Here is a 26,665-nt window from a genome sequence, read left to right on the forward strand (position 1 = left end):
ACCAGGGTCAGGCCCTGGTGGGGTAGCTCAGCTGGTTAGAGCTTCTGCTTAATATGCCAGGGCTGCAGGTTCGATCCCCAGTCAGGGCACATACAAGAAGCAACCAATGAACGCATGAATAAGTGGAATAACAAATCAGTGTTTTTCTCTCCCTTCCTCTCTCTGTGCCTTCCTCTATCTCTAAAATCAATATTTTTTTTAATTAAAAAAATAAATGAATAAAAGGGTTCCAGGGTCAGTGTACTTGGGAACTACTGGATTAAATGAGTCTTATTACCACAGAACTGACGCAGTGACACACAATCACACATCTGAGGGGAGAGGTGGCAGCATATAGAGACCTGCTTGACCACAGAGCGCTTGCTTTCTTTGGAGCAGCTCACAGCACCTGTGCTCCACAGGACACACTTGAGGAAATGCTGATGGTCTGATTATTTGCTTTTTAAATTCAAATAATATCAGATTTAAGGGCAAGGATCAAAATTCACTGACCTGTTGTACAAGCAGGTATTTGCTTGAAGGTGACTTTTCATTTCAGGTGAAAATATCGCAATGTCAGCACTGACAGGGACCACAGATAATAAGATCTGAGATTGTAAAATGAATTGTATAATAAACCACCTGAGGATTCTAATACCGTAATTTTGTGAACTAATATCTAGGCCCGTTGGCAATCTGGTCTCTGACCCTGCATGAGTAACTGGGCCATTTTCCAGTTTAACCTGTCTACCTGACCAACTGCATTCCCTGCATTGTTTATGCCACCACAAGACTTGCTTTATCAGTTTACTTTATAGACTCCAAGGGCAACTGAGGCACTGGCCGTATCTTGTGACTCTACCTGCTGATCATGAGTCAACTGAAACTACCCATTCATCTTATCTCACAACCCCACTAGCTGAGACCACTGGGCCAGGAGACCCTGGAGAGTCCAGTTGCCCGGGCAATCAGAAAATGGATGATGTAAGTTTATGGTCTTGTTTACCTAGCAACCCTCCCTTTGATTCTTGTTTTTAAAACCCTTGCCTATTCTTCCCACCTTAGAGAGTGTCTCTGGTTCATGCTGAAGGCTATGTTCTCTGATGTGCAAATCATGTAAGAATCAAACTCTCTTAACTCCTGTGGACTTTCAAGTCCTGAGGAACTTGAAGAAATACACACAGTTGGACACCCTGCCAGGATGTTCTAATGAGGGCTGGGCACATGCCCATGAAAAAGACTCCCAGTTGGTTCTGAAATGCAGCCTCTGATCCAGAAATCCAATGACTGCTATTGGGACATCAGTCAAGAGTTTTCTTTCTTAAAATCTTACGTACTGGTTTCTTTCATTCAATGAATATTAATCAAGTGCCTTCTCTGTTCCAGGCTCTATGCCTGGCAATGGCTTGACTCCATGCTAAAATCAAACAGGAAAGTTGTTCTTGTTTCAGCTTTAGTTTGTCTTCTGTTTGCGGAAGAGAAAAGAGACTATTCACCTTCATCTAGAAAGACTATTTAAAAAAAAAAGACATTATATATATACTAGAGGCCCGGTGCACAAAAATTTGTGCACTCGGGGGGGAGGGGGGGGGGTCCCTCAGCCTGGCCTGTGCCCTCTCACAGTCTGGGACCCCTCGGGAGATAACGACCTGCTGGCTTAGGCCTGCTCCCGGGTGGCAGAGGGCAGGCCCAATCCCTAGGTGCAGGCCCTGGTCGGGCTCAGAGCAGGGCTGATTGGGGAGTTGGGGCGCCGCCCCCTGTCATGCGCAGAGCAGGGCAGATTGGGAGGTTGTGATGCCACCCCTAGTCACGCTCAGGGTAGGGTCAATTGGGGGGTTGGGGCACCGTCCCCTGTCACACTCAAGGCAGGGTCGATGGGGAGGTTGCGGCGCCACCCCGTCACGCACAGAGCAGGGCCAATCAGGGGGTTGGGGCGCTGCCCCCGTCACACACAGAGCAGGGCTGATCAGGGGGTTGGGGCGCCGCCACTCTCACACTCAGGGCAGGGCCGATGGGGAGGTTATGGCTATACCCCATCACACACAGAGCAGGGCCCATGGGGGGGGGGGGGTGGTGGTTGGGGAGCTCCCCCCTATCAGGCACAGAGCAGGGCTGCTCAGGGGGTTGGGGCCCCGCCCCCTGTCACACACAGAGCCGCAGGGCAATCAGGGGGTTTGGGCGCTGCCCCCTGTCACGCTGATCCCGGTGCCGGGAGGCATATTACCCTTTTACTATATAGGGTAGAGGCCTGGTGCATGGGTGGGGCAGGCTGGTTTGCCCTGAAGGGTGTCCTGGATCAGGGTGGGGGTCCCCACTGGGGTGCCTGGCCAGTCTGGGTGAGGGGCTGAGGGCTGTTTTCAGGCTGGGAGTGACTGAAGTTCCCAACCGCTCCTTTTTTTCTTTTTTTTTTTTACTCTGGGCCAGCTTTACCTTGAGGCTTGGCTCCAGCTCTTAGGCCTCCCACCGCAGCTGAAAGTAGGTTTCTGGCCTTTGCTTACAATGTTGCAAATCTACTGGCTGAAGTCTGGTGGTATTTGTTACAATGTTTCTTTTTCTTTTTTTTTTTTAAATATATTTTATTGATATTTTACAGAGAGGAAGGGAGAGAGACAGAGAGTTAGAAACATCGACGAGAAACATCGATCAGCCGCCTCCTGCACATCTCCCACTGGGGATGTGCCCGCAACTCAGGCACATGCCCTTGACCGGAATCGAACCCGGGACCCTTGAGTCCGCAGGCCGACGCTCTATCCACTGAGCCAAACCGGTTTCGGCTGTTACAATGTTTCTTAAACTGCCCGCTCAGAGGCCTGCAGCCGCAGGCGGGGAACATTGGTTTCCTCCGTCACTGAGGCAAGCAAGCCTCATGTTAGTTTCAAGCTGCCTGGCTGCCTGCCGCCATCTTGGCTGTCAGTTAATTTGCATATCTCCCTGATTAGCCAATGAAAAGGGTAGCAGTCGTACGCCAATTACCATGTTTCTCTTTTATTAGTATATATATATATATATTTCAGAGAGGAAGGGAGAGGAAGAGAAACATTAATGATGAGAATCATTGATTGGCAGCCTTCTGCACACCACCTAATGGGGATCAAGCCCGCAACCCAGCATGTGCCCTTGACCGGAATTGAACTGGATCCTTCAGTCCACAGGCCAATGCTCTACCCACTGAGCCAAACCATCTAGGGCTAGAAAGACCCTTTGGAATCTTGAAAGAACTATTCTCAAACAGATTTCTAGCATATGTTTTATATGTCCTATTGGAGTTCTTGAACAGCAGCATCCAAAAAGGCAATTCTATAGTAAAAGAGATACTTGTGAGATTGTGGTTTATAATAATATGTATATTTGGTCTACACACACACACATACACACCTTTCTGGCAGAGTTCCTAAAACACTTGAACAAAGATGTCTCTTATTATGTTAATGAGATGATTTTTGGAACACCAACATGAATTACAACTAATCTGAATCTGTTTTAGGAAGAGCTTAAATTACTATAGAGCCTACCCTGAATTAAATACAAAATACTCTGGCCTGGATAGAAACAGCAAGACAGTTGTCTCCATGTCTGAAAAACCTCAAGCTAAGCTCTGGAGCAACAGCAAATCTTGTTAAATGGCAGGAGTGCCATTTGGATATGCACTCTGATTTTTTAAATAGAAACAAGAGCCAAATTAAACTGCTCATCAGTATCAGCCAAGGGAGCTAATTGAGAACAGAGTCCTGAAGTGATGACCATCAACTATTACTGGGAAATGGCTTGGGATGACCAATGAAAGGGAACAGTGGCACAGGTTATGAAAATAATAGGGCAAGATGTACAATAAACTAAAGAGAAATCAACTTTTCAAGAAATGCTGTATCATTTACATACCCCATTACTAACAGTTGCCTACTATAGAATTTTAAGGTTACATGCCATATATTGCTACATAGAGAACATGATTATATGTAACCATCATCAATGTACATATATGTGTGTGTGTGTGTTGAACCCTTGGAATTATCAACATTTAAGGAACTAGCAAAGAGGAACCAATTGAAAAGAGTGGGATAGAACTAGAAAAGACAGAAGCCAAGAAAGAGTTCCAAGAAAGGAATACTCAACAAGGCCCAAAGCAGCAAAGAGTTCAGAGAGAAGTACTAAGAAGTGGCCAATAAATTTGGCAACCAGAGTCTCTAGTGACCTTGACAAGAACAATTTCAGTAGATTGTTAAAGGCAAAAGCTGGTTTACAGTCGGTTAAGGAAAGAAAGGGAAGTATGGAAAACATTTCATCCATTCATTTATTTATTCTAATGTATACTGAGTGGCTACTGGGTATACACTGACAGTTGGTTCCAAAGGGAAGAATAGAAAGAGAACAAGGTGAGGCTTTAAAATTTGTTCCAAGTACTTAGAGCTCTATTGGCCTAGGAATCATTGAGGGTCTGATTCACCCCTATGTGCTTTACGTATATGATATCATACAAACTGTTGAAAACTATGAACAGAAGGTGAGTAAAGTGATAAATATTTAGTACAGTGCAAGCCTTAGGTAAATATCTTCATGTGGTACAAGCGATCTGCCTACTAGGGATAATTTCTTCTTCACTCACGATCACCCATTCGCTATAGTCGAAGCTTGTGGTCCTGAGGTCATTTGGGCATTTCTGCAGGATCAAATGGTAGCTTCTCAAAATGAAAGTCCCTCCACTTTGCATACAGTCTCTGCTCTCCAGTTGCAACATCCTCCACCACAAAACTTTCAATTTTTATGATTGGGATCTCAAATGTCTTATACTTCACTTGGATGCCCCAGTCATGGCTGCAGTTCTGTCTGGCACAGAATACCTTTGCTTTCTTCTCAAAAATCCCCACACTCTTTGGTCTGGGGTGTGCCTTAGTCACAAAGCACTCCTTGAAAGCATCTCCAACCACAGTGTAATGGCATTCCTATGGATAAAGGGATCAAACATAAAAAAAAAAAAAGAACAATAGAACCAGTTCACAGGACAGCGGTTTGCTGCTATTATTTCACACATTGATAATTATAGCATATTTATAATTTTGTATCCTGATTATTTTTCCGCTTTACCTTTAGTTTATAAGGAGCTTTTCATTATTCTATATAAATTTCATAATCATTTTGTTTAATAAACCTAACTTTAGAATAATTTCAGATTAACAGATAAGTTACAAATGTAGTCCAGAGAATTCCTGAATTCACCTTTCCTGAATGCTAACTAACACCTTACATAACATAGTACATTTGTCCAAATTAAGAAGTTAATGTCAGCAAATTACTATTAACTATAGATTTTACCTTTTTCCTAGTAAAACCTTTTATCTGTTCTCAGATTTAATCCAGGGAACCACACCGAATTTAGCATATCCATATTTCTAATGGCTACATAATATTTAATTAAGTGGCTAGACAGCAATTTTTAAAATGATTTCTTTATTGTTAAAATTAAGGTGTTGTGTGTGTGTGTTTTTAACTTTTTAGCTTTTGTAAAATACATGGACCATGACATTAGTTATAAAGAAAGTATGACATTCTTATAAATATCTCACCAGTAGTGAGTAAGTTTTAATTAGTGCTAAAAAATGACCCAGTATTCTTTGGAAAAGGCTGCTCACCTCTATCACCCTTATATCTGCTGTATGACAAGCAAAGGCTTTGCACTTTCTGCAGAGCAGTTTTTTATTTTTCTTATCAAGTGCAGGTTCCGCTTTTCCTTGACTATCCCTGATGAACTTTTCATGAATCTGGATCTGGTGAATCTACATGAGAAAAAAGAAATACCTCATAAGTGTAATTAAAGTATATATATATCATTCATTTTGCATACACTTCCATGAACATGTCGTGCCTGGTGACTTTGTAAAAATCCCATAGGTAATTTTATTGGCTCTCCTAACTCTTTGTTAGTCAATGTTTAACTGTGGCCCCCAATTAGTCTTTTAATTTCCTCATTGAAGTTGCCCATAGAGCACTAAAGATGTCCATAAAATAGTCATATGAACCATGCTTTCTACTTTAGTAGCCGGCAAAACTTAAAATGTCCTTCACAAATAGATATGTGATACACATGGACTGTTTCAGACATATTTACACCCACTTCCAAGGCATAAACCCAACTGAATGAAACAGCAGGCACAAGAGCCCTCACCATCCAAATTGGTTTTCTCCTCTTTTCTCTTCCAACCACAGAGAGCACTGTCAAATTACAGTAAAGTTAAATGTATGTATGGTATGACTGCATTGTATTTCAAAATTTAGGCCTTGGCTAAGTACAACTTATGTTTATTATTTTTTTAAAATATATTTTATTGATTTCTTACAGAGAGGAAGGGAGAGGGATAGAGAGCCAGAAACATCAATGAGAGAGAAACATTGATCAGCTGCCTCCTGCACGCCCCTCACTGGGGATGTGCCCGCAACCAAGGTACATGACCTTGACCGGAATCGAACCCGGGACCCTTGAGTCCGCAGGCCGATGCTCTATCCACTGAGCCAAACCGGTTCTGGCTATTTTTTAAAAAAATTTTTTAAAATATATTTTTATTGGTTTCAGAGAGGAAGGGAGAGGGAGAGAGAGATAGAAACATCAATGATGAGAGATAATCATTGATCAGCTGCCCCTTACTGGGGATCAAGCCTGCAACCTGGGCATGTGCCCATGGTTGGAACTGAACCTGGGATCCTTCAGTCCGCAGGCTAACGCTCTATCCACTGAGCCAAACCGGCTAGGGCCATGTTTATTTAAAATAAACATAAGGAGTTCAGCTGGCATGGCTCAGTGGTTAAGCTTCAACCTAGAACCAGGAGGTCATGGTTCAATTCCCGGTCAGGGCACATTCCCAAGTTGCAGGCTCGATCCCCAACATGGGGCATGCAGAAGGCAGCCTATCAGTGATTCTCTCTCATCACTGGTGTTTCTCTCTCTCCCTCTCCCTTCCTTTCTGAAGTCAATAAAAATATTTTAAAAATAAATAAATAAAATAAACATAAGGAGATTTAGATTTAAAATCTAAAGGGTGAAGAGAGGAAGGCAGACTAGCTAGGAACCTTGGGACCCTATGATAGTAAGTTCTCTGTTTGTTTGTTGTTGTTGTTTTTCACCTCATATATCCTAGACTGGAGCTGAAGAAACTGGCAACCAGAAATACCTATGGGCACAGGTAAAAAAAGTTTCAATGGCCAGACCAGTGTGGCTCAGTGGTTGAACATCAACCTATGAACCAGGAAGTCACGGTTCGAGTCCTGGTCAGGGCACATGCCCGGGTTGTGGGCTCAATCCCCAGTGGAGGTGTGCAGGAGGCAGCTGATCAAGAGTCTCTCTCATCATTGACGTTTCTGTCTCTCTCTCCTTCTCCCTTCTCTCTGAAATCAATAAAAAAATATATGTTTTTTAAAAGTCTCAACAAAAGCTTATTCTCTCAAGCCAAAAGGCTAGGAAAGGGGCAGCCTAGAAAGAAAGAAAACTTTTAGCCAAGAAATATTCTACTCCAGCCAAGTACCAAAGAATAAAACAAAACAAATAAAAAAAACTGTGACCCAATTTCCACCCATGGCAGCAAAGGCTGAGTGGGGAACCTAGATTTCCACTTTGTGGGGCTGTAATGAAATGCCCCAGCCCACTCACCTGGTGGTGTCAGAGAAGGCCAAGTAGGGAGCTAGGACTTTCATCCCTGCTTAATGGTAGCCGCCCCTCCCCCTTGCCTATGGTGTCACTGGAGACCATGTGGGAGCACGAACTCCCACCTCCACCCAGCAGTAACAAGAAGCCTCCCCCGCATTGGTATCAACAGAAGCTGAGTAGGGAACTGTAGAGAGCGCCTGGGAAGGCCCATGAGCTGATTGTTGGCTGAGTCCAGTGGTGTCAGCAGAGCCACATCCTGGAAATATATCTTGCCAGAGGCAGGTATGTTGTCAGCCTGACCTTTAGCTCAGGTGCCAGGGGGTGGGTTTCATTATCTAAGTTTAGCCAGGGCCAGGAACAGAGCAATTATCCGGGCTCAGCCAGGAATGACAATTACAAAGAAGCCAAAAGAATGAAGAATTGCAGCTTGATCTTTAACCATGACTTCACATAATTTCCTTTGTCTTAAACTCTAGTAAAACTTCCTGGTATCATGCTGTATATAGTAAACGCGTTGCTCTAGCTCTGGGTCACTGTCTCTCCATCTGAGGGCAGCGTCCCACCTGGCCCCAGCTTTACTTAAAGTCTTTGTGTCTGTTTCTTTTTTTCCTTTTCTCAATCCCCAGCCGCCCCTACTCAGGACTCGTTCGCTCTCTAGACGTGCTGGTCGAGGCCCAAGAGAGAAAACTTATAGGGAACCTGGACTTCTATTTCCACCTCGCAGTGATGAGATAATGTCCCTGTCTACTCTGCCAGGAAGGTGCCAGAAAAAGCCAGCTAACACAGAAGGTTAAATAAGATCCCAAACCTCTTAATATAATATGAAAATGTCTGGGTTTCAATAAAAAAATCACTCTTCATACCAAAAAACAGAAAAATCTCAAACTGAATGAAAAAAAAGTTAATCAATGGATACCACCACTTGAAGACAGAAGTTATCAGAGAAAGATTTTAAAGCAGCCACGATAAAAATGCTTCAATGAGTATTCAGAAACACTCTTGAAACGTGAGCAACTATAAAGGCTCAACGAAGAAATGGAAGTCATAAAAATCCAAATGGATGTATTAGAATTGAAAGATGTAATAACCAAAATAAAAAGCTCAGTGTATGGGCTCAACAGCAAAATAGAGGAGACAAAGGAAAGAATCAGTGAACTGGAACATAAAATGATAGAAATTACTCAATTGGAACAACAGAAATAATATAGAGCACAAAAAAAAAATAAATAAATAAAGAACAGAGCCCCAGGGACCTTTAGGAGAGTCCTGGAAGGAGAGGAGAAAGAGAGCAGAGCTAAAAAGTACTGGAAGAAATAATGGCTGAATACTCCCCAAATTGAACATAACATAATATAAACTTACAGATTCAAAAAGCTGAACAAAAACCAAACATGATAGGAGAAAAAAACCAAGATGGCGGCATAGGTAAACACCGGAGTTAGCTGCCTCGAACAACCATTTCACAAATACAAGTAAAAGACGGAACGGACATCACCCAGAAACACGGGAAAGCTGGCTGAGGGGAAATTCTTCAACTAGAAGGAAAGAGAACAGCGTACGAGACTCAGAGGAGGCGCAGTGCGGAAATACAAAGGTGTGGAGGTACTCGTGAAGCGGGCTGGCGGCGGAGGGCACGGTTGTCCGTTTCAACCGGGAGGGAGTCTCAGGTTCTGAGCTCCAGATCTGGGCGAGTCTCTAGGGACCCAGACTCAAACGGAAGAAGCGGGGCTGTCTAGCATCGGTCGGAACGCGAGGGCAGCTTTCTCTCTGAGGTTTGCAGCGGTTGCTGGGACTCTGAGAGGCAGAGCCTCTGGGTATGGGACTGAGAGCAGCCATAACTGCTCCCTCCGCACACTCTGTTGATCCCGTGCGACCCGTCCCACCCAAGCCCTGCACAGAGCCATTTGCCAGATAGCCTCAGGCAAAGGCTAGATTAGCACCTCCCTAGAGGACAGAAGTTCTCCCACTGCAGACACAGCTGATTCTCACAGCCAGTTGGCCTGGAGGTCAAATCCCCCTAGTATTAACTACAACAATCAAGGCTTAACTACAACAAGACTGCGAACAAAGACCACTAGGGGGTGCACCAAGAAAGCATAAAAATGTGGAGACAAAGAAACAGGACAAAACTGTCAATGGAGGATACTGAGTTCAGAACCACACTTTTAAGGTCTCTCAAGAACTGTCTAGAAGCCGCTGATAAACTTAATGAGATCCTCAAGAAATCGAATGAGACCCTCGATGTTATGATAAAGAACCAACTAGAAATTAAGCATATACGGACTGAAATAACGAATAATATACAGACTCCCAACAGCAGACCAGAGGAGCGCAAGAATCAAGGCAAAGATTTGAAATGCGAAGAAGCAAAAAACACCCAACCAGAAAAGCAAAATGAAAAAAGAATCCGAAAATACGAAGATAGTGTAAGGAGCCTCTGGGACAGCTTCAAGCGTACCAACATCAGAATTATAGGGGTGCCAGAAGATGAGAGAGAGCAAGATATTGAAAACCTATTTGAAGAAATAATGACAGAAAACTTCCCCCACCTGGTGAAAGAAATAGACTTACAAGTCCAGAAAGCACAGAGAACCCCAAACAAAAGGAATCCAAAGAGGACCACACCAAGACACATCATAATTAAAATGCCAAGGGCAAAAGACAAAGAGAGAATCTTAAAAGCAGCAAGAGAAAGAAACTCAGTTACCTACAAGGGAATACCCATACGACTGTCAGCTGATTTCTCAACAGAAACTTTGCAGGCCAGAAGGGAGTGGCAAGAAATATTCAAAGTGATGAATACCAAGAACCTACAACCAAGATTACTTTATCCAGCAAAGCTATCATTCAGAATTGAAGGTCAGATAAAGAGCTTCACAGATAAGGAAAAGCTAAAGGAGTTCATCACCACCAAACCAGTATTATATGAAATGCTGAAAGGTATCCTTTAAGAAGAGGAAGAAGAAAAAGGTAAAGATACTAATTATGAACAACAAATATGCATCTATCAACAAGTGAATCTAAGAATCAAGTGAATAAATAATCTGATGAACAGAATGAACTGGTGATTATAATAGAATCAGGGACATAGAAAGGGAATGGACTCACTATTCTTGGTGGGGAAAGGGGTGTGGGAGATGCGGGAAGAGACTGGACAAAAATTGTGCACCTAGGGATGAGGACTGTGGGGGGGTAAGGGCAGAGGGTGGGGTGGGAACTGGGTGGAGGGGAGTTATGGGGGGGAAAAAAGAGGAACAAATGTAATAATCTGAACAATAAAGATTTACTAAAATAAAAAATATATATATAATAGTATGTACGAAATGTTTTAATAAAAATTTCATTACTTAAAAAAAAACACAAAAAAACCCAAACATGATAAATCCAAAGAAATTCACACCAAAGCACATTATAATTAAAGTTCTGAAGACTAAAGACATAGAAAAAAAATCTTAAAAGTAGCCTGAAAAAAGTGACACCTTACTTATAGAAGAAAAACAATCTGAATGACAGCAGATTCCTCATCAGAGACCATGAAGGCCAATATGTTCTTCAAAAATAAAGGGGAGCTGTAGCTGGTTTGGCTCAGTGGATAGAGCTTCAACCTGCTGACTGAAGGGTCCCAGGCTCGATTCTGGTCAAGGGCACATGCTCAGGTTGCGGGTTCAATCTCCAGTGGTGGTAGGGGGGAGGGTGTGGGCAGGAGGCAGCCGATCAATGATTCTCTATCATCACTGATGGTTCTATCTCTCTCTCCTTCTCCTGAAATAAATAAGAATTAAAAATTAAATAAAAATAAAGGGAAATCAAGACGATCTGAGATGAACAGAAACTAAGAAATTTGTTTACCAGTGGAATTTCCCTAAAAAAAAAATGGTAAAAGGAAGTTCTCTCTAAACAGAAGGAAATGATAAAAGAAGGAGTCTTAGGACATCATGAAGAAAGAACATGGTGATTTCCACAATATCAGCTATAAAATCAAGCATCCAATTTTTAAAAATGCACTTATATCTAATTATACTCAGTTATATACTAAAATTCAGTTAAATACTAATAATCCCAAATATTTTAAATGTTACTATGGGCAATAAACCCCAGTAAGTTAAAACTATTACTGCTATACTTAAACTCAACAGGTAAAGAGGCTCAACCAATATCACAAATTAAGTTTATAGCTCACTGCCTCTCCCTCCCACCCGTTGTAGAAGAAGCTTAATTCCGTGCACTAAGGTGGAAAAAGCAAAACCATAAAACCCTGATTGTGTGCTGTCCTGGGTACACATCATGTTGGAAGTTCTTTTTGACATTTTATTCTCTACTCCATGAGGAAGAAAAGTGGGCTTCTCATTTTAATTTCAAACTAGCAACTGGGAAAAATGCCCTTTATACCTTATTTCTCCAGAATTAAACACTCCCAAATCCTGAAGCTTCCCCTCATGGAAATCAGTCCTTGGATACCTCTGGACCATCTACATGTTAAAATGGCTGCAGAGTCACCAGAGATTCCCTGGGGGCCACAGTGCTCTAAGGAAGGTCGGCCGAAGGCAGACAATGGACAAGGTAACTGTGGGACCAAGCTTACAGTCTCCATCTCCATCTACTTGGTGTCGCCCTAAGGAGTTTCTTCCCTCTCTTCTGCAGGGTTTCTTCCTCCACTAAAGCCAATATGCAGGGACCAGGGTGCTCAGATCCCAAGCCCTTATCAAAACAACACAAAATCTGTAATACTGTCAACAATAAAATAAAATAAAAAACAACACAGAAAGGGGCCTCACCTCAAGAAACATAATTCCTTTTAGTTTTAAGAATGTACGGTTGTTCCTACCTTGTTATACTTCCACTAAGCCTCTGAAAGTAAAGCCTTCCTCTAGGATAGCATAGGGGTGATGCCAAGACTCCATGCTCCTAGCTGCCACATAATGACTATCAGCTACATTTGTTCCGAATTCCCTCTCATTCTTTACCATCTCTGCCCATTTGCATTCTATGGGTGTTAGGCGGATCCCAAATGCTATGCAATAGCCCAATTCGACAGATATGTTGCCCGTTTTCTCCTTACTCCACTGCTTGACCTGATGTTCTGGCTACAAAAGAATGTTCATGCCTGGTCCAGCCTTCATCTTCCTTATTAGACTTTTACTCTACTGTTTCTGCCACATATGAATCTAATAAGTAGCTTGTCACCTGTGGGGGGGGATAAAAATTATTTCATATTAACGCTAATATGATTTTAAGGCCTTTATTGGCAACATCCTTATGTCCTACATAGGTGGCTCAGTTAAAAACCCCTATCTCTCAGTAAAATTATGGGAAAAAAATTAAGAGAAACTAAGAAATTTCCCTGTAATTCTTCCTGAAAATATGGAAGAGGGGTTTTTAAAATATCTTGGTTTCCAAACTTTAGGAATAAATGTTTATTAAAAATGAGTAAACACCAACATAAAATTGTATTTTTGTCCTAAAATAAGTGTTAATTTGCTTTACATCACTGATTCTCAGTACTTTTTGAGCATAGAGATTATGACTTTTTAAAAATTGTGGCCACTGTGCAGTTGGCCTACTGAAGTGGAAGGTTCATCTTTCTGAAGTTACAGTATGCCTTTCACCTGTGTCCAATGACTCATTTTTTAGCACTTATTTTATACTAGGCACTGTGCTAAGTAATGCATACATTTTATTTTAGCCCCAAAACTACTGTGAGTTTAATACTTTACAAATTTCCCCAACTTTAAAATGAGGAAACTGATGATTTTAAAAACAGAGTAATGACCTGAGGTTATACATCTTGGAAGTGGCAGAACTGGAACCGGAACCACTGATTCTAATGTGAAAGCTCTCCCCCGGCCCTGCAGTGCTTGATGCTTCCAGAGGTTCTGAGATGAAAATCTCTGCAGAGTCTGGAGAAAGTCTGAGTGTGCATGTGCATGTGTGTCTATTTTCCCTCATCTGGTTCCATGCTTCTGAGTTATAAAGGAAATTACAATAAAATGAAGGTTTCTACCAAGAGGCTGAACTGAACAGGTGATCCACTCCAAAGTATACATTATTATCCACCTCTACAATTAGGCACCCAACACTTGCACAGGGCAATGGGAGCTTTTCTCTGGGGACTCCAGATGTTGGAAAGAGATCTGAGAAAAAGACCAAGAAAGACTATGTCTTGCAGTGTTAGGTTATTGTCCTCAAGATAAACTCAAAGGAAGAACGATTCTAGCTCAGTTTGCCTTTTAGATTTAAAAGCACAACTTCGGGCATCAACATTAATAAAACATATTTTAATCTCATTGAGACTTAAAAGCAGAATAAACTAGATGTTCACTGCAGAACAAATTTTTAAGATTAAACTTATTGTTCTAATGCAACACTCAGCCATCTGATAAAAGGTACCAACCTTGCTCACCTTCTCTATCTGTTACTTATGGCCAGATTCTGAAAGAGTAGCACAGATGAAAAGACTTACCTTTTTTTTAAATACTGTTTCATCCCATGCCTGGAGGCTTAGAATGGAGTCATTCATCATTTTTTCTTTGTATATGTTTATTTTTTCTTTTTCAATTACATCATCATTACTAGTCAGAAGAAAGCATTTGCTACCTCTTGCTCTTCCTCTGCCTGTCAAAAATAAATATTTCATTCGGTGCCTTTCATTTAAAGCTCTGATAAATCTGAGCATAGGTAAGCTAGGGGGAAGGGATATTCCTAAAATGCAACTCTGGTTCACTGAATCCCGCTTTCCAGGGAAGCTGGGCCGTCAGAGCACAGACCGAGAGGCGGGTGTGCAGCAGCCCGCTAGGCCCGCAGGCGAACTGGGAGCCCGCCGCACACTGGCTTCCTCGCAGTCTCCATGCTGCAGTGTGATCAGACAGCCGCACTATCAGAAACACTGCTTGACAGAGAGTCCAACATGCACCCTCAGGATGACACTGTGAGGGCTCTAAGGTGAATAATAACAGATCCTCCCTCAGGAGCCTTCTAGGAAATGGGGAAATAAGCTATGTTCACAACCACAAGAATATAGGTGGAAAATGAGAAGTGCTGAAAGACATAGAGTTACGGATGTTCGAGAGAGATGACTGACAGCTGGGGGAACTTGGGACAGGTGACAGGGAGGTGGGGGAAGAGGTAAAACCATCATCAGTAGCAGTACATGAGCAATTCCTTCAACAAGGAGAGAACGATGAAGTCAGGTTGGCTGAAGTGAATCATGAATAAAGGGGAAGAATTGGAAAGATAAATGGGTGCTCGATTTGAAAATTCTGTAACGTCAAGCTTGGCTGGTGTGGCTAAGTGGTTGAGCGTCGACCTATGAACCAGGAGGTCACAGTTTGATTTCAAGTCAGGGGGCTCCAGTGGGGGTGTGAGGAGGAAGCCGATCATTGATTCTCTCTCATCATTGATGTTTCTATCTCTCTCTCCCTTCTCTGAAATAAAAAATATATATATTTTAAAAAACACAATTCTGTAACATCAAAAAATTGGGGAACCCCTGCAGTTTCTATACAGGGAAGTGACACATTCAGAGCTTTTTCCAGGAAAGGTAATGTGGCAGCTGCTGTTACAGACATTGAAAAAGGAAGCGAGACTAGTTAGGAGACTCTGGTGCAAGTGGGACAGAGGGCTCCTTGGACCCAGCGGGCCCAGCGGCACCACATGCACAGCCAGGAGCGGTGCGCATGCCGACTGCCAAAGCCCCAAACCAACGGGAATTATCCTAAAAACATGTCAATCAGTGTTGACCAAGTCCACAGTTTTCATTGTGAACAAGAATTAAAATAGTGGACAAAACCACAGCCACCTAATCCTCGCCCAGTAAGTCACCTTTCGGGCAGTGATACCAGAGTCCACTGTGCCACTGGCCACACACACAAGCAGACTCGGTAAAGGAGAAAGGCCGGAACGACGGGTACACTCACAAGTCAGACAAATTGGCTGACATTTAAAACAGCACCAAAGCTTCTCACCTCTGGTTTGGATCATTTTGATGACATTGCCCACGTACTCGTACAGAATGACCAGATTGCACTGCGCAATGTCGATGCCTTCATCAGCAACTGAGGTGGCGATCAGAATCTTCTTATCGCCACTGGCTCGGAATGCATCCAGTACACACTTCTGTGCTGGGAGGGTCATTCCTGTGCCAGAGACAGAGGGCATTACAACTCACCAAAGAGGGAATTTTACCCTTGAAGAAAAGCAGCTATTAACTATGGAATGCTTACTGCATGCCAGGGACTGTGATAAGTGCTTTGTATTCATGATCTCTCAACAACCCTAGGCTGTAGGGTCTATCCTATCATCGCTAGAGAGAGCACATGTAGGGTGGTGCAACTTGGACTCTGCCACAACACTGCCTGAGTTCAAATTCCAGCGGCGGCATTTACCAGCTGTGTGGCTTTAGTTGTGTTGTCTCAAAACAAATATTGATTAAAAAAATATATTAACTAATCGTAATACCTTTGGCAAGTGTAGAGGAGTTTACAGCTGACAAAACATTTTCATCTACTTACTCACGGGAGCCTCACAAAGCTCTTAGGTTGGCGTGGCAAGTGTCACCATTCTCCTTCACAGATGAGGACCTTGAGGCTTTTGGAAATATGATAACTGACAGGCTACCTTGCAGCAGAACCTGGCCTTGAATTTTTAAGTCTAGGATCCTAAGAGTGAGCAGTTCTCAGCCACTGATATAATGAGAGGAGAAAGAACTTCAGTGACCCCCACTTTAGAGTTAATAGAATTTAGGAAAGTTCCATTTCTTTCCTAGTATATCGGCTGTCAAAATCTTGAGATATACTTTGTGAAGGACAAAACAACTTCAAGACAGACACCATACTTCATTAATTTCATTCATTTGTTCATCAAACATTTATTTGGCATTATGGTTTGTCAGATAAGAATACAATGGTTAAAGGTCCACTTTTACCTACAAGGAGCTCGTAGTTTGAGGAAGAGGGGTACAATAGGAAGCTATAGTTCCCTGTGGCGAGCAATGAGGTGGAGGCAGAATGGATGCTGTGGGAATGTGGAAGGCTGTCTGGCAGAAGCACAATGACTGGCTAAGTTCTAAATAAATGTGGCTGGATGGATGAATAACTGAGGAAACAAATAAGAAAATATTTTCTGAGTGTTTATTTGTGGGGAAATAACAAAGGTGGAAAATCATATAGGACTCATGTTGGAGTCAGATGGGAAGGAACTTTGACCACAAGAATCTATGGTGTTCAGCTGGAGAAAGATAAATATCACATGATCACACTCATTTGTGGAATATAATGAACATAAGCGGATGAACAAAAATAGAGCCAGAGTCATAGAACCATCTAACAGATTATCCAACCTAAAAGGGAAAGCAGGGGCGTGGGGCGGGGTGAGAGATCAACCAAAGGACTTGTACTCACGAATATGAGCATAACCAATGGATAGAGACAGTAGGGGGGTGAGGGCGTGTGCTGGGGGGCTGGGAGTGGCTGGGGAGAGGTCAATGGGGGCGGGGGGGGGGGAGGAGACATATGTAATACTTTAAACAATAAAGAATTTTAAAAAAAGAATCTGTGGTGTTGGACTTCATTTGGTATGCCAAATTTTCAAAATCTGAATTTGCCCTTTAGAGTCACGGAATTTAAAATTTGTATAAGGGGGAAGTGCAAGGGTGATGATTGAGGACTGACAGGGTGGGAACTGCTTATCATAACACTAAAGAGGAGGAGCAGAGAGGAGCTGGCATTGCTGGTCACTGAGGCGTGGGGAGCACGGCTGTGAGAATGCCAGGGGAGGGCTGGCCACTGGCTCTTCCTGGACAACCACAGAGGCAGCCTTACCTCCTCTGACCACTCTCGCTAGAGTTCAGGCTTGTCTACTTGGACTATTTTTTTAAACTCAAAGTATATAATACACACAAAAGCATCTATAGTTTAAAGAATAATAAAGCAGAAACAGAGCATTTCTACTTCCAGTTAATCTACTGGTTGAGCAGAAGAGTGACATGCTCAAACAATATGTAAAAAAAAGAATGGGAGGAGGCAATGTCTGCAACTTTCTGGCATGTGAGCATGTGATGGCCTTTTGATATGTCAACTTGCCTAGGCTGAACTACAGTCCCCAGTGGGATTTGCAGTTGTAATTAAAGTTCTTAATCAGTTGACATTAAGGGAATCAACAGGGGCTTCACCCTAGGTGGGCCTAACCTAATCAATAATACTGATTAGGTATTAGTATTAGAAAAGGGCTTAGGTCAGTGATGGCGAACCTATGACACGCGTGTCAGAGGTGACACATGAACTGATTTTTTTTGTTAAATGGCATTTAAATATATAAAATAAATATCAAAAATATAAGTCTTTGTTTTACTATGGTTGCAAATATCAAAAAATTTAAATTTCTATATGTGACATGGCACCAGAGTTAAGTTAGGGTTTTTCAAAATGCTGACACGCCGAGCTCTAAAGGTTCGCCATCACTGGTTTAGGTATTTCCTGAGCTCAGGACTTCAAACAGCTCATGGCTATGGGGTTCCAGCCTGCTCCTGACCACCTACCCTGCAGACCTCAGACATGTTTTGCCAGTACAATTGTGTATGCCATACCTTGTAATAAACCCCTGTGTGTATGTATATGCACGTATCTGTGTGTGTGTGTGTGTGTGTGTGTGTGTGTGTGTATATATATATATATATATATATATATATATATATATATATATATAAAATCTCCTACTGGTTTTGTTTCTTTAGTTGAACCCTGATACAAACATAAAAAAGATTCAATAGGTTACATATATCTTATATATAGTATACCATATATAAATACCTATGTTCTGATTTGTTTTGCCACGTCCAGTCAATATGTCAGGTTTTAGAAAGCTGAGTTTAGAATTTTCCTCAATCCATTTCTTTAAAGCCTGAAAACGAAAAGCAATTTTCAGTTAGGCCCAATTTGTATGCCATCTGTATTAATTCAATACTGAAGTATATGCAAGAAGGAAAAAAACATGTTAAGTTAGTATACAGACAGTTTTCAGATTGATAAATCTAAGAAAACTGCTTCTTGGAATTGAATTCTATGCAATAATTAACCATAAAGGTACACATCTTTGTCATCAAAGATTTTTTTAAGTGATAAAAGCAAAGTTTAGATTGAAAGTGGGCATGTAAAACTAAAAAGTGAGTTTAGCAAGATCTAGGACACAAGATCAGTAGACAGAAATCAATTGTATTTCTATATACCAGCAACAGACAAAAGAACCATTTACAACAGCATTAAAAAGTAATACTAAGGTATAAGTCTAACAAAATACGTGCAGAATCTGTATGCTGAAAACAACAAAACACTGATAAAAGGAACCAAAGAAGATGTGGTAGGTGGCGTCGGAGGTAGCCCTCAACGATCTGTTTCCCCTGGTATTCAGATCCTTGTGTCCCTTCCCCTCAAGTGTGAACTGAACTTATTAACTTGCTTCTAATGAATAAAATAGGACAGATATGATGAGGTATCACTTCCCAGTTGAAGTTATAAAATGACTGTGACTCCATATTAGGCATTCTTCCTCAATCTCCCTTGAATCACGCACTCAGGGAAAGCCAGCTACCATGCAGCCTGTGGAGAGGCCCAAGTGAGTGAGCTTAGAAGCACATCTTCTGCCTGGCTGGCCATGGCTCAGTGGTTGAGTGTCAACCTATGAACCGGGAGGTCACGGTTCGATTCCTGGTCAGGGCATATGCCTGGGTTGCAGGCTCAGTCCCCAGTGTGGGACTAGAGGAGGCAGCTGATCAATAAGTCTTTCTCATTATTGATGTTTCTATCTCTCTCACTCTCCATTCCTATCTGAATGGAGATAAACCAATAAAAATGTATTTTAAAAAAAAGTAGCACATCTCCCGATGTTGCCAATAGACATCTCAGTGAGGTGGAAGTTGATCCTCCCAATTCAAGCCTTGAGATGACTGCAGCCATGGCCAACACCTCACTGCAGCCTCATGAGACGCTGAGCCAGAACCACCCAGTTAAGCTGTTTCCGCTTCCTGACCCATAGATATTGTAAGATAATAGATGTTTGTTGTTCCCAGTCACTAAGTTTTTTTTTTTTTGGGGGGGGGGGGCAATTTGTTGTCAGCAATAGGTAACTAATATAGAATCCCTATATAAATGAAAAAATATACTATGGTCATGGATTGGAAGACTCGATATTATTAAGATGTCGTTTCTCCCCAATATTGTTTGTAGATTCAATGCAATCCCAAAAGAGATCCCAAGTAGACTTTTTCATAGATGTGGACAAGGTGATTCTAAAATATAAATGGAAAGACAAAGAAAGACAGCTAAAACAATTTCAAAGAAAAGAAAAAGTTAGAGAACTCATACTAGCTGATTTCAAGACTTACTATAAAGCTATAGCAATCAAGACAGTGTGGGATGTATAACAATAAAAAATGGACAATTTACTTCTGTTTCAACATAGATAGATCTCAAAAACATTATGCAAAAGAATTAAGTAAAATGAAAACAGTCACAAAGGTCCACTCTTTTCCAGTTTTATCTACATGAAATGTCCAGAATAGGCAAATCTATAGAGACAGAAAGTGATAAATGATTACTTAGGATTCAGTAGAATTTTGATGAGTGATTGCAAATGAGTGGGGACTTTCTTTGTGGGGAGATTGAAATATTCTAAAATTAGATTTTGGTGATAGTTGTATTACTCTGTAAATATACTAAACAAAGTAGTATTATATAATTTATATGGATAAACTCTAAGGAATAAAGATTACCTATAAATAAATCTAGTATAAAAAAAGACAGTGTGGGATGGGTGAAAGGACAGACATATAGATAAATGGAGCAGAATAGAGAATCCAGAAATAGATCCACATAAATACAGTTAACTGATTTTTTTTAAAGTTACAAAGACAAGTCAATGGAGAAAGAATAGTCTTCTCAATATACAGTGCTGGAACAACTGGATGTTCACATACAAAAAGAAAAAAAAAGCATCTCAACCCATACCTCAAAGTGGATTGGAGAGCTAACCATAAAATGTAAAAGCTTCTAGAAGATAACACAGAGAAAACCTTTGTGGTTGTGGGTGAGCAAAGTGCTCTTAGATACAATACCAAAAGCTCAATCCACAAAAAGCAAACACTGATTAACTGGACCTCATCAAAAGTTAAAACTTTCCATCTATAAAAGATACTGTTAAGAGAATGAGAAGACCAGAAGACCAGAAGAAAACATTTCAAATCACATTCCCAACAGAGGACTTTTTGTCAGAATACAAGATCACTCAAAAATAACATGATAAGCCCTAGCCGCTTTAGCTCAGTGGATAGAGCGTTGACCTGCGAACTGAAAGGTCCCAGGTTCGATTCCAGTCAAGGGCACATGCCCAGGTTGTGGGCTCGATCCCCAGTGGGGGACTTGCAGGAGGCAGCCGATCCATGATTCTCTCTCATTATGTATGCTTCTATCTCTCTCCCCCTCTTCCTTCCTTTCTGAAATCAATAAATATATTTTTAAAAAAAATAACATGATAAACGATCCAGCTACACCCATTTTAAAATGGGCAAAAAATGTGAACAGACACTTCACCAAAAAAGATGTGTGGATAGCTAATAAGTATATGAAAATGTTAAACAGTATTAGTTATTATTTAAATGCAAATTAAAACCCTAGTGAGATATCACTACATACCCATAGAATGGTTAAAATTTTTTTAAATCAATGAAAAGAATAAAAAACATGTAAAGGTATCAAGACATCATTATAAACTAGAGTAATTACAACAGTGAAGTAAAGAAAAGACAATCTTTCCAATAAAATGGTACTGCTCAATTTGTTATCCACAAGGAGGAAGAAGCTTACATCCACAAGTGCTCTGGTTTTCACAAAGAGAATGGTTCTGGTCTCTGGGTTTAAGTGGTACTCCTCTTGCAAGATGAAGCAGAGGTCCTTCAGTTTAGGGTTCTCGTTGCTGGGATCCATAGAAATGCTCTCTAGTTCTTGCAACTTTTCTGCAAAAGGAGTACGTTTTGTAAACGACTTATAAATTCTAGAAATTTAGAACACACTGGGACTTTCAGCTATAGTTCTGTTAATCTCTTAATCTGACAGAATTGTATAAGTGAAAACCACCAATTGAATGCATACATTACTAGTAAATACACCAATAAATGCATATATTTTGTTTCCCTCCTGAAGAGCTGGTTGTTCAATGTTTAGCAGCACACCACTGGGTTACACATATGTGTAAGTAAATACTTCAGTATAGGCCCCCTCCAAATTTTTTTTTTTAATTTTATTTTACTGTTTAAAGTATTACAAATAGTAGTACATATGTCTCCTTTTTCCCCCCATTTCCCCAAAAATTATTAACAGCAATTATCTTTGGGGGGAAAACAGGGGAGAAGGAGAAGGAAGCCTTACTTTTCATTTACTATCTTCCAAAATTTTCTTAATATGAGGGAGATGGAATTATGAGCCATTTTGGTTTTCCTCTTTACATAGAAGTATATATAAATTACAGTATTTTTAATATCATTAAAACACTTTTTTTTGTAGTTTGTAATCTTTATAAAATTACTGAAAGTAAAATCAAAATATGCTACTATTAACTATTTCCATGAAATATATCCTTTGCAAGTCCTACTATTTTTCCTTCTTCAAAATTGGAACTAGGGTAAGCCACAGGTTCTTTCCTTTAGTACCAGACTTCACTGAAGCTCCATGGTCCAGCCATCTGCGTAAGCCCAGGACAACATTCTGCGTGAGCATCACCAAATGCTAAATACAATGCTGCACAATTATGCTATCACTGCAGTCACCAGGCTGCATGGCTTCCTCCTCCGGAAACACCACCCACCTTCAAATCTGCGAGTGAGATCTTGCTCTATCTCATCAAATCCTGCTGAGCGGACATTGCTGAAGAAGTCTTTCAAGTAATCCAGAGCATCTTTCGTCCGTGCATGCTCATTGATAAGGAGGGCATCATTAAATTTCTGTTTAAAATGAAAACGGAGTTTCAATGTATTTCTAACGTCCAACACATCTGCTGTACTGAAGTTGAATGAGCTGTCACTTGGCATGGAATTAATTTTAAGAATAAACTTTTCTCAAATATGTTCCAACTTAGTTTTTTTTTTAAATGAACAGTCCCTTATGGTACTTAGTGAAATCTTGGAATCAAATACTGTTTTCAAAAAATCTCATTTAGCTAGAATCAATAATTAATTAGGATCACTTTGGATTCTAGAGGTGTACCTTGGAAAAGAAAGAGAAAATTACAAGAAAAATGCATGTCAAAGACTAAAAGCAAATCAACTTCCATATCAATCTGCCTCAAAATTCAGACATTCAACTCAATCCCTTTATACATCTAAAGTCATCACTGAATGGTGATTGCGCCTGCTCAGAATGTTGGCGCTTGACCACCTACACCAAATATTACGTTCATTAAAATCCTATAAATGCATTCTGGTTGAGTGTATCCTAAAATATCCGTATCTTCCTGTGCACATGTGGCTCTATCTGAGGTAGGAATACATGCTCAGGATAGCGCAACAGGAGTCCCGTACTGACTTTAAGGATGGCTGTCACCAGTCACATATCTACAGTAATGTTCATCCTCACCCAGCTTTTCCTAATTGTGTCAATCATGGGCATGCTGGAGGCACAGCCTAGAGCAGTGACGGCGAACCTTCTGAGCTCGGCGTGTCAGCATTTTGAAAAACCCTAACTTAACTCTGGTGCAGTGTCACATATAGAAATATTTTGATATTTGCAACCATAGTAAAACAAAGATTTATATTTTTGATATATTTAAATGTCATTTAACAAAGAAAAATCAACCAAAAAAATGAGTTCACGTGTCATAGGTTCGCCATCACTGGCCTAGAGCCTCCCCTTGTCCATCCTATTGCCTCCAGTGTTAAGTTCAGAAAGCAGACAAAGACGATGCTGAATGGGGTAATTTTTGGAAGTCTGCTTCATAAGAATCTTCTGGAAAGTTCCTGTATGAGCTGTGGGGGCAGGATGAAAAATTGATGTTCCCTCCTTGGCTGCCACAGCACAGCTCCCAGTAGGTGCTACAACTAAAATATGCCTGACTAGCCCTGGCCGGGTAGCTTAGTTGGTTAGAGAATCATCCCAATATGCCAAGGTTGTGGGTTTGATCCCAGGTCAGGGCACATACAAGAATCGACCAAAGAATGCATAAATAAGTGGAACAACAACTCAATGTCTCTCTCTCTCTCTCTCTAATCAATAGATAAAAAATAAAATATGCCTTTCCAAAGAAGCAACGTACCCGCAGATGTGAAGTGTACAAAAACAGCGCTGTACAAATCCTGCTCTCCTTGTCTTTGTCAGGCAGGTGCAGCACTGCGCACTTTTTCTGAAGTGCAACGATCCACTGTTCATATTTCTGTGTTCCAAAATTCCTGTTTTGAATCTGAGATAAGTTTTCTGGAAAGAAAAAGTTTTTCATTGTGTCATATGTCAGTCATTTCAGGTTCTAAGCATGCCTTACCCTCTAATTTTCTTTCTTATTCTGTGCACAGAGTGGTCAGGGTTCAGCAGTCCGGGTTCTGTGCAGGTGCTGGGGCCTCGGTAAAGGAGGAGGGACACCCAGCCCTGTCCTCCAGTAGCTCAGTCTGCGAGTGACTCTAGGAAGAGTCAGTTCTCAGGGCTCTCGGGGAAGAGCACAGTGCAATAAAATTCACAGGAAGAGCTCTATTTCTGGGCTAAAATGTCCCTCTTTTTAAATAAAAGGAACAAAAGAGGTTTCTGAGACAAGTGGCCTTGATATGCTTCTTCCCCAGGCCAACTACAAACGAGGTGGCCAGCAGTAAACTACATGAATCAACAAGTATTTATTGAACTTGGGGAAGCATGAAAATAAGCAAGGCTGTGGTCACGGAGGTATATGGGAAATCTCTGTACATTCTGCTCAATTATGCTATGAACCTAAAACTGCTCTAAAAAAATAAAGTCTAGTAAAAAAATGAGCTAAGCAATCCAGAAATGAACAGTTGACAGGATTTGGACTGGCAAAAATGAGGAGGTACGATATTAGAGATGGAGGGAATAAGAAGGTAGAAATTCAAGCCCCCTCCCCAGGTCAGATCACGTCATAACACTCCTGGATGGTATCATGGCCTCCTACCTGGTCTCCCCACTTCTCCCCGGATTCCCTTCAACCCATTCCTCACTCAGCAGTTAGAGGGAGTTTCCAAACTGAAGGTGAGGAACTGCTATCCCACTGCTTCAGACAGGTCCTCTGTGACCCAGCCCTCCCTGCTTCTGATCCTCATCTCTATATACTCCCCTCCCTGCATTTATAGGACTGATGTGAGTCCCCACTCTCTACTCTCCCAGCCTCAGTCCATGCTGTTCCCCCGCCTGAAACACCCTTATCCCACCACCCACCCACCCCATCCCGTTGCTTTATTTTTATTGCTTCCTAATTCTGGTTTTACTGTTACACTGGAAGTGCCATGAAGGCAGGAGCTGTGTCTCAGGGTCCACTGTGTATTCCCATCACCCAGCACCTTGCCAACACTGAATGAACAAACGAATGAGTGAGCATGTTCAAGGCTAAATAAAAAAATTTAGTCGGGGAAGGAGTGGAAGGTAAAAGTGGAAAGAAGTAGAACCAGGTTGTGCAGGCAGGACTCAGACAGTCAAGGGAGAGACGTGGAGGGTTTTGCCTGTAAACAAAGGGATTCAAGCAGGACACTGATGCGGTAAGACTGGTACTTCAGGAAGACTAGCCAGGCAATGGGGGAGGGAATGGATGGAAAAGAGTGAAGGTGGGCACACCAGCTAGAAGGCTATCAGAAAAAGCCCTAAATCAAGCTGTAAAAGAAAAGAGAAGTAGAACAAGTATGAGAGAAGGTGAGGCACCACGAGATACCTTGCAGACATTAGAAATTCAATTGTCACCCAAACTCTCAACTCACCCTGTGCCTGCCAAAGCTGCTGCTCGTTCTAGAACCAGTACCACTCACAGGCATATGCACAGGTGCCCAAGCAAGAGCCTGTGGGGAAATCTCCCACTCCCTTCCTCCCTCCCACCCAAATCCAGTTAGCCATTAAGTCTGAACACTTCCTGTTTGCAGTGCTTTGCACAAGCCTCCTCCCTCACCACGCATCTCCACAGCCTCCGGCCCTCTTCCTTCACTGGTATCCTTATCACATCAAAATCTTCAGTTGCTTCCCATGCTTTTAGGGAACAATTTAAACTCAGGTTGGCCTACCAGGCCCTTCCCTGTCTACCCCCTGCCTCTCCCTTTAGCCTCACTCCTTACTCACATGTTAAAATTATCATGAAAAAATATGTAATATATAAATAAAATTACCATGAAAAGCTTGTACTTTTTAAAACTCACTGCACTCTCTCTTCCTTCCATGCCTAATGCCTTTCGATCTCACGTAGCTGTCTCTCCTTAACCTGGCTGACTTCTAGATCTGTCCCAGGAAGCCTTCCCCGCAGCCCAGTCCTGTTCCCATGTGCTCCCATGGCACCCAGCGTGTGACGCTGCCCGGTCCCAAGGAAACTACTCGCATCTGATTCTCACTGTTTCACTGTGAGCTCCCGGAGGGTGGGGACTATGTCTTTGATCTTGCTGTTTCCATCTCTACCACAGTGCCTGGCACAATAATCTCTGGTGAATGAATGAGTGGATAATGAGGAGAAGAAGAGAACTTGGTGACTTCATGAGAGAGCCTCAAAAGAAGAAGGATCAAAGGTCACCTCTAGGCTTGAATCTGAGCCATAGAAGAATGGTGGTTTCATTCCTGCAATAGGAAGTCAGGACAGAAAGCTAATTTGGAAGTCAAAAGAGCAATGAGCTGATTTACATGTAATATATTTCAGGTGTGTTGTCCTGCATTCACTTTGGATTTACAAAGGGACAAAAAGCAATAGAAAATAAAGGAGGACTTGGAAGGCTCTTGAATAACCTATAAACAAGAAAGTCAACCTCTGGATAGGTCTTGGCATTGTCTGAACTAAGGAAATTGCAAACAAATATTAGTAACAATATGTGGCTATTCCCAAATGGAGAGG

At 41.6% G+C, this 26,665-nt stretch overlaps 2 protein-coding genes across 2 annotated transcripts in view; both read right to left on the reverse strand.

Moving 5' to 3' along the window:
• Positions 1-4,252: 4,252 nt before the first annotated feature.
• Positions 4,253-26,665, reverse strand: part of RIGI (RNA sensor RIG-I) — a 44,999-nt gene continuing 22,586 nt past the window's right edge. Inside the window, exons 11-18 of the mRNA XM_081102915.1 lie at positions 23,903-24,060; positions 22,460-22,595; positions 21,463-21,611; positions 18,415-18,505; positions 15,574-15,744; positions 14,073-14,224; positions 5,607-5,750; positions 4,253-4,919 (exon numbers count right to left, since the gene is read on the reverse strand). Of these exons, the coding sequence (XP_080959041.1) occupies positions 4,623-4,919; positions 5,607-5,750; positions 14,073-14,224; positions 15,574-15,744; positions 18,415-18,505; positions 21,463-21,611; positions 22,460-22,595; positions 23,903-24,060 (1,298 nt within the window). The 3' untranslated portion in view covers positions 4,253-4,622. The remainder of the gene's footprint in view (positions 4,920-5,606; positions 5,751-14,072; positions 14,225-15,573; positions 15,745-18,414; positions 18,506-21,462; positions 21,612-22,459; positions 22,596-23,902; positions 24,061-26,665) is intronic.
• TOPORS (TOP1 binding arginine/serine rich protein, E3 ubiquitin ligase) overlaps positions 14,165-26,665 on the reverse strand; it is a 49,190-nt gene continuing 36,689 nt past the window's right edge. The window contains exons 12-17 of the mRNA XM_081102914.1: positions 23,903-24,060; positions 22,460-22,595; positions 21,463-21,611; positions 18,415-18,505; positions 15,574-15,744; positions 14,165-14,224 (exon numbers count right to left, since the gene is read on the reverse strand). The gene's annotated coding sequence lies outside the window, so the exon portion shown is untranslated. The remainder of the gene's footprint in view (positions 14,225-15,573; positions 15,745-18,414; positions 18,506-21,462; positions 21,612-22,459; positions 22,596-23,902; positions 24,061-26,665) is intronic.

This window comes from Myotis nattereri (assembly GCF_964212035.1).
Source record: "Myotis nattereri genome assembly, chromosome: 12".
Classification (NCBI taxonomy): Eukaryota; Metazoa; Chordata; class Mammalia; order Chiroptera; family Vespertilionidae; genus Myotis; species Myotis nattereri.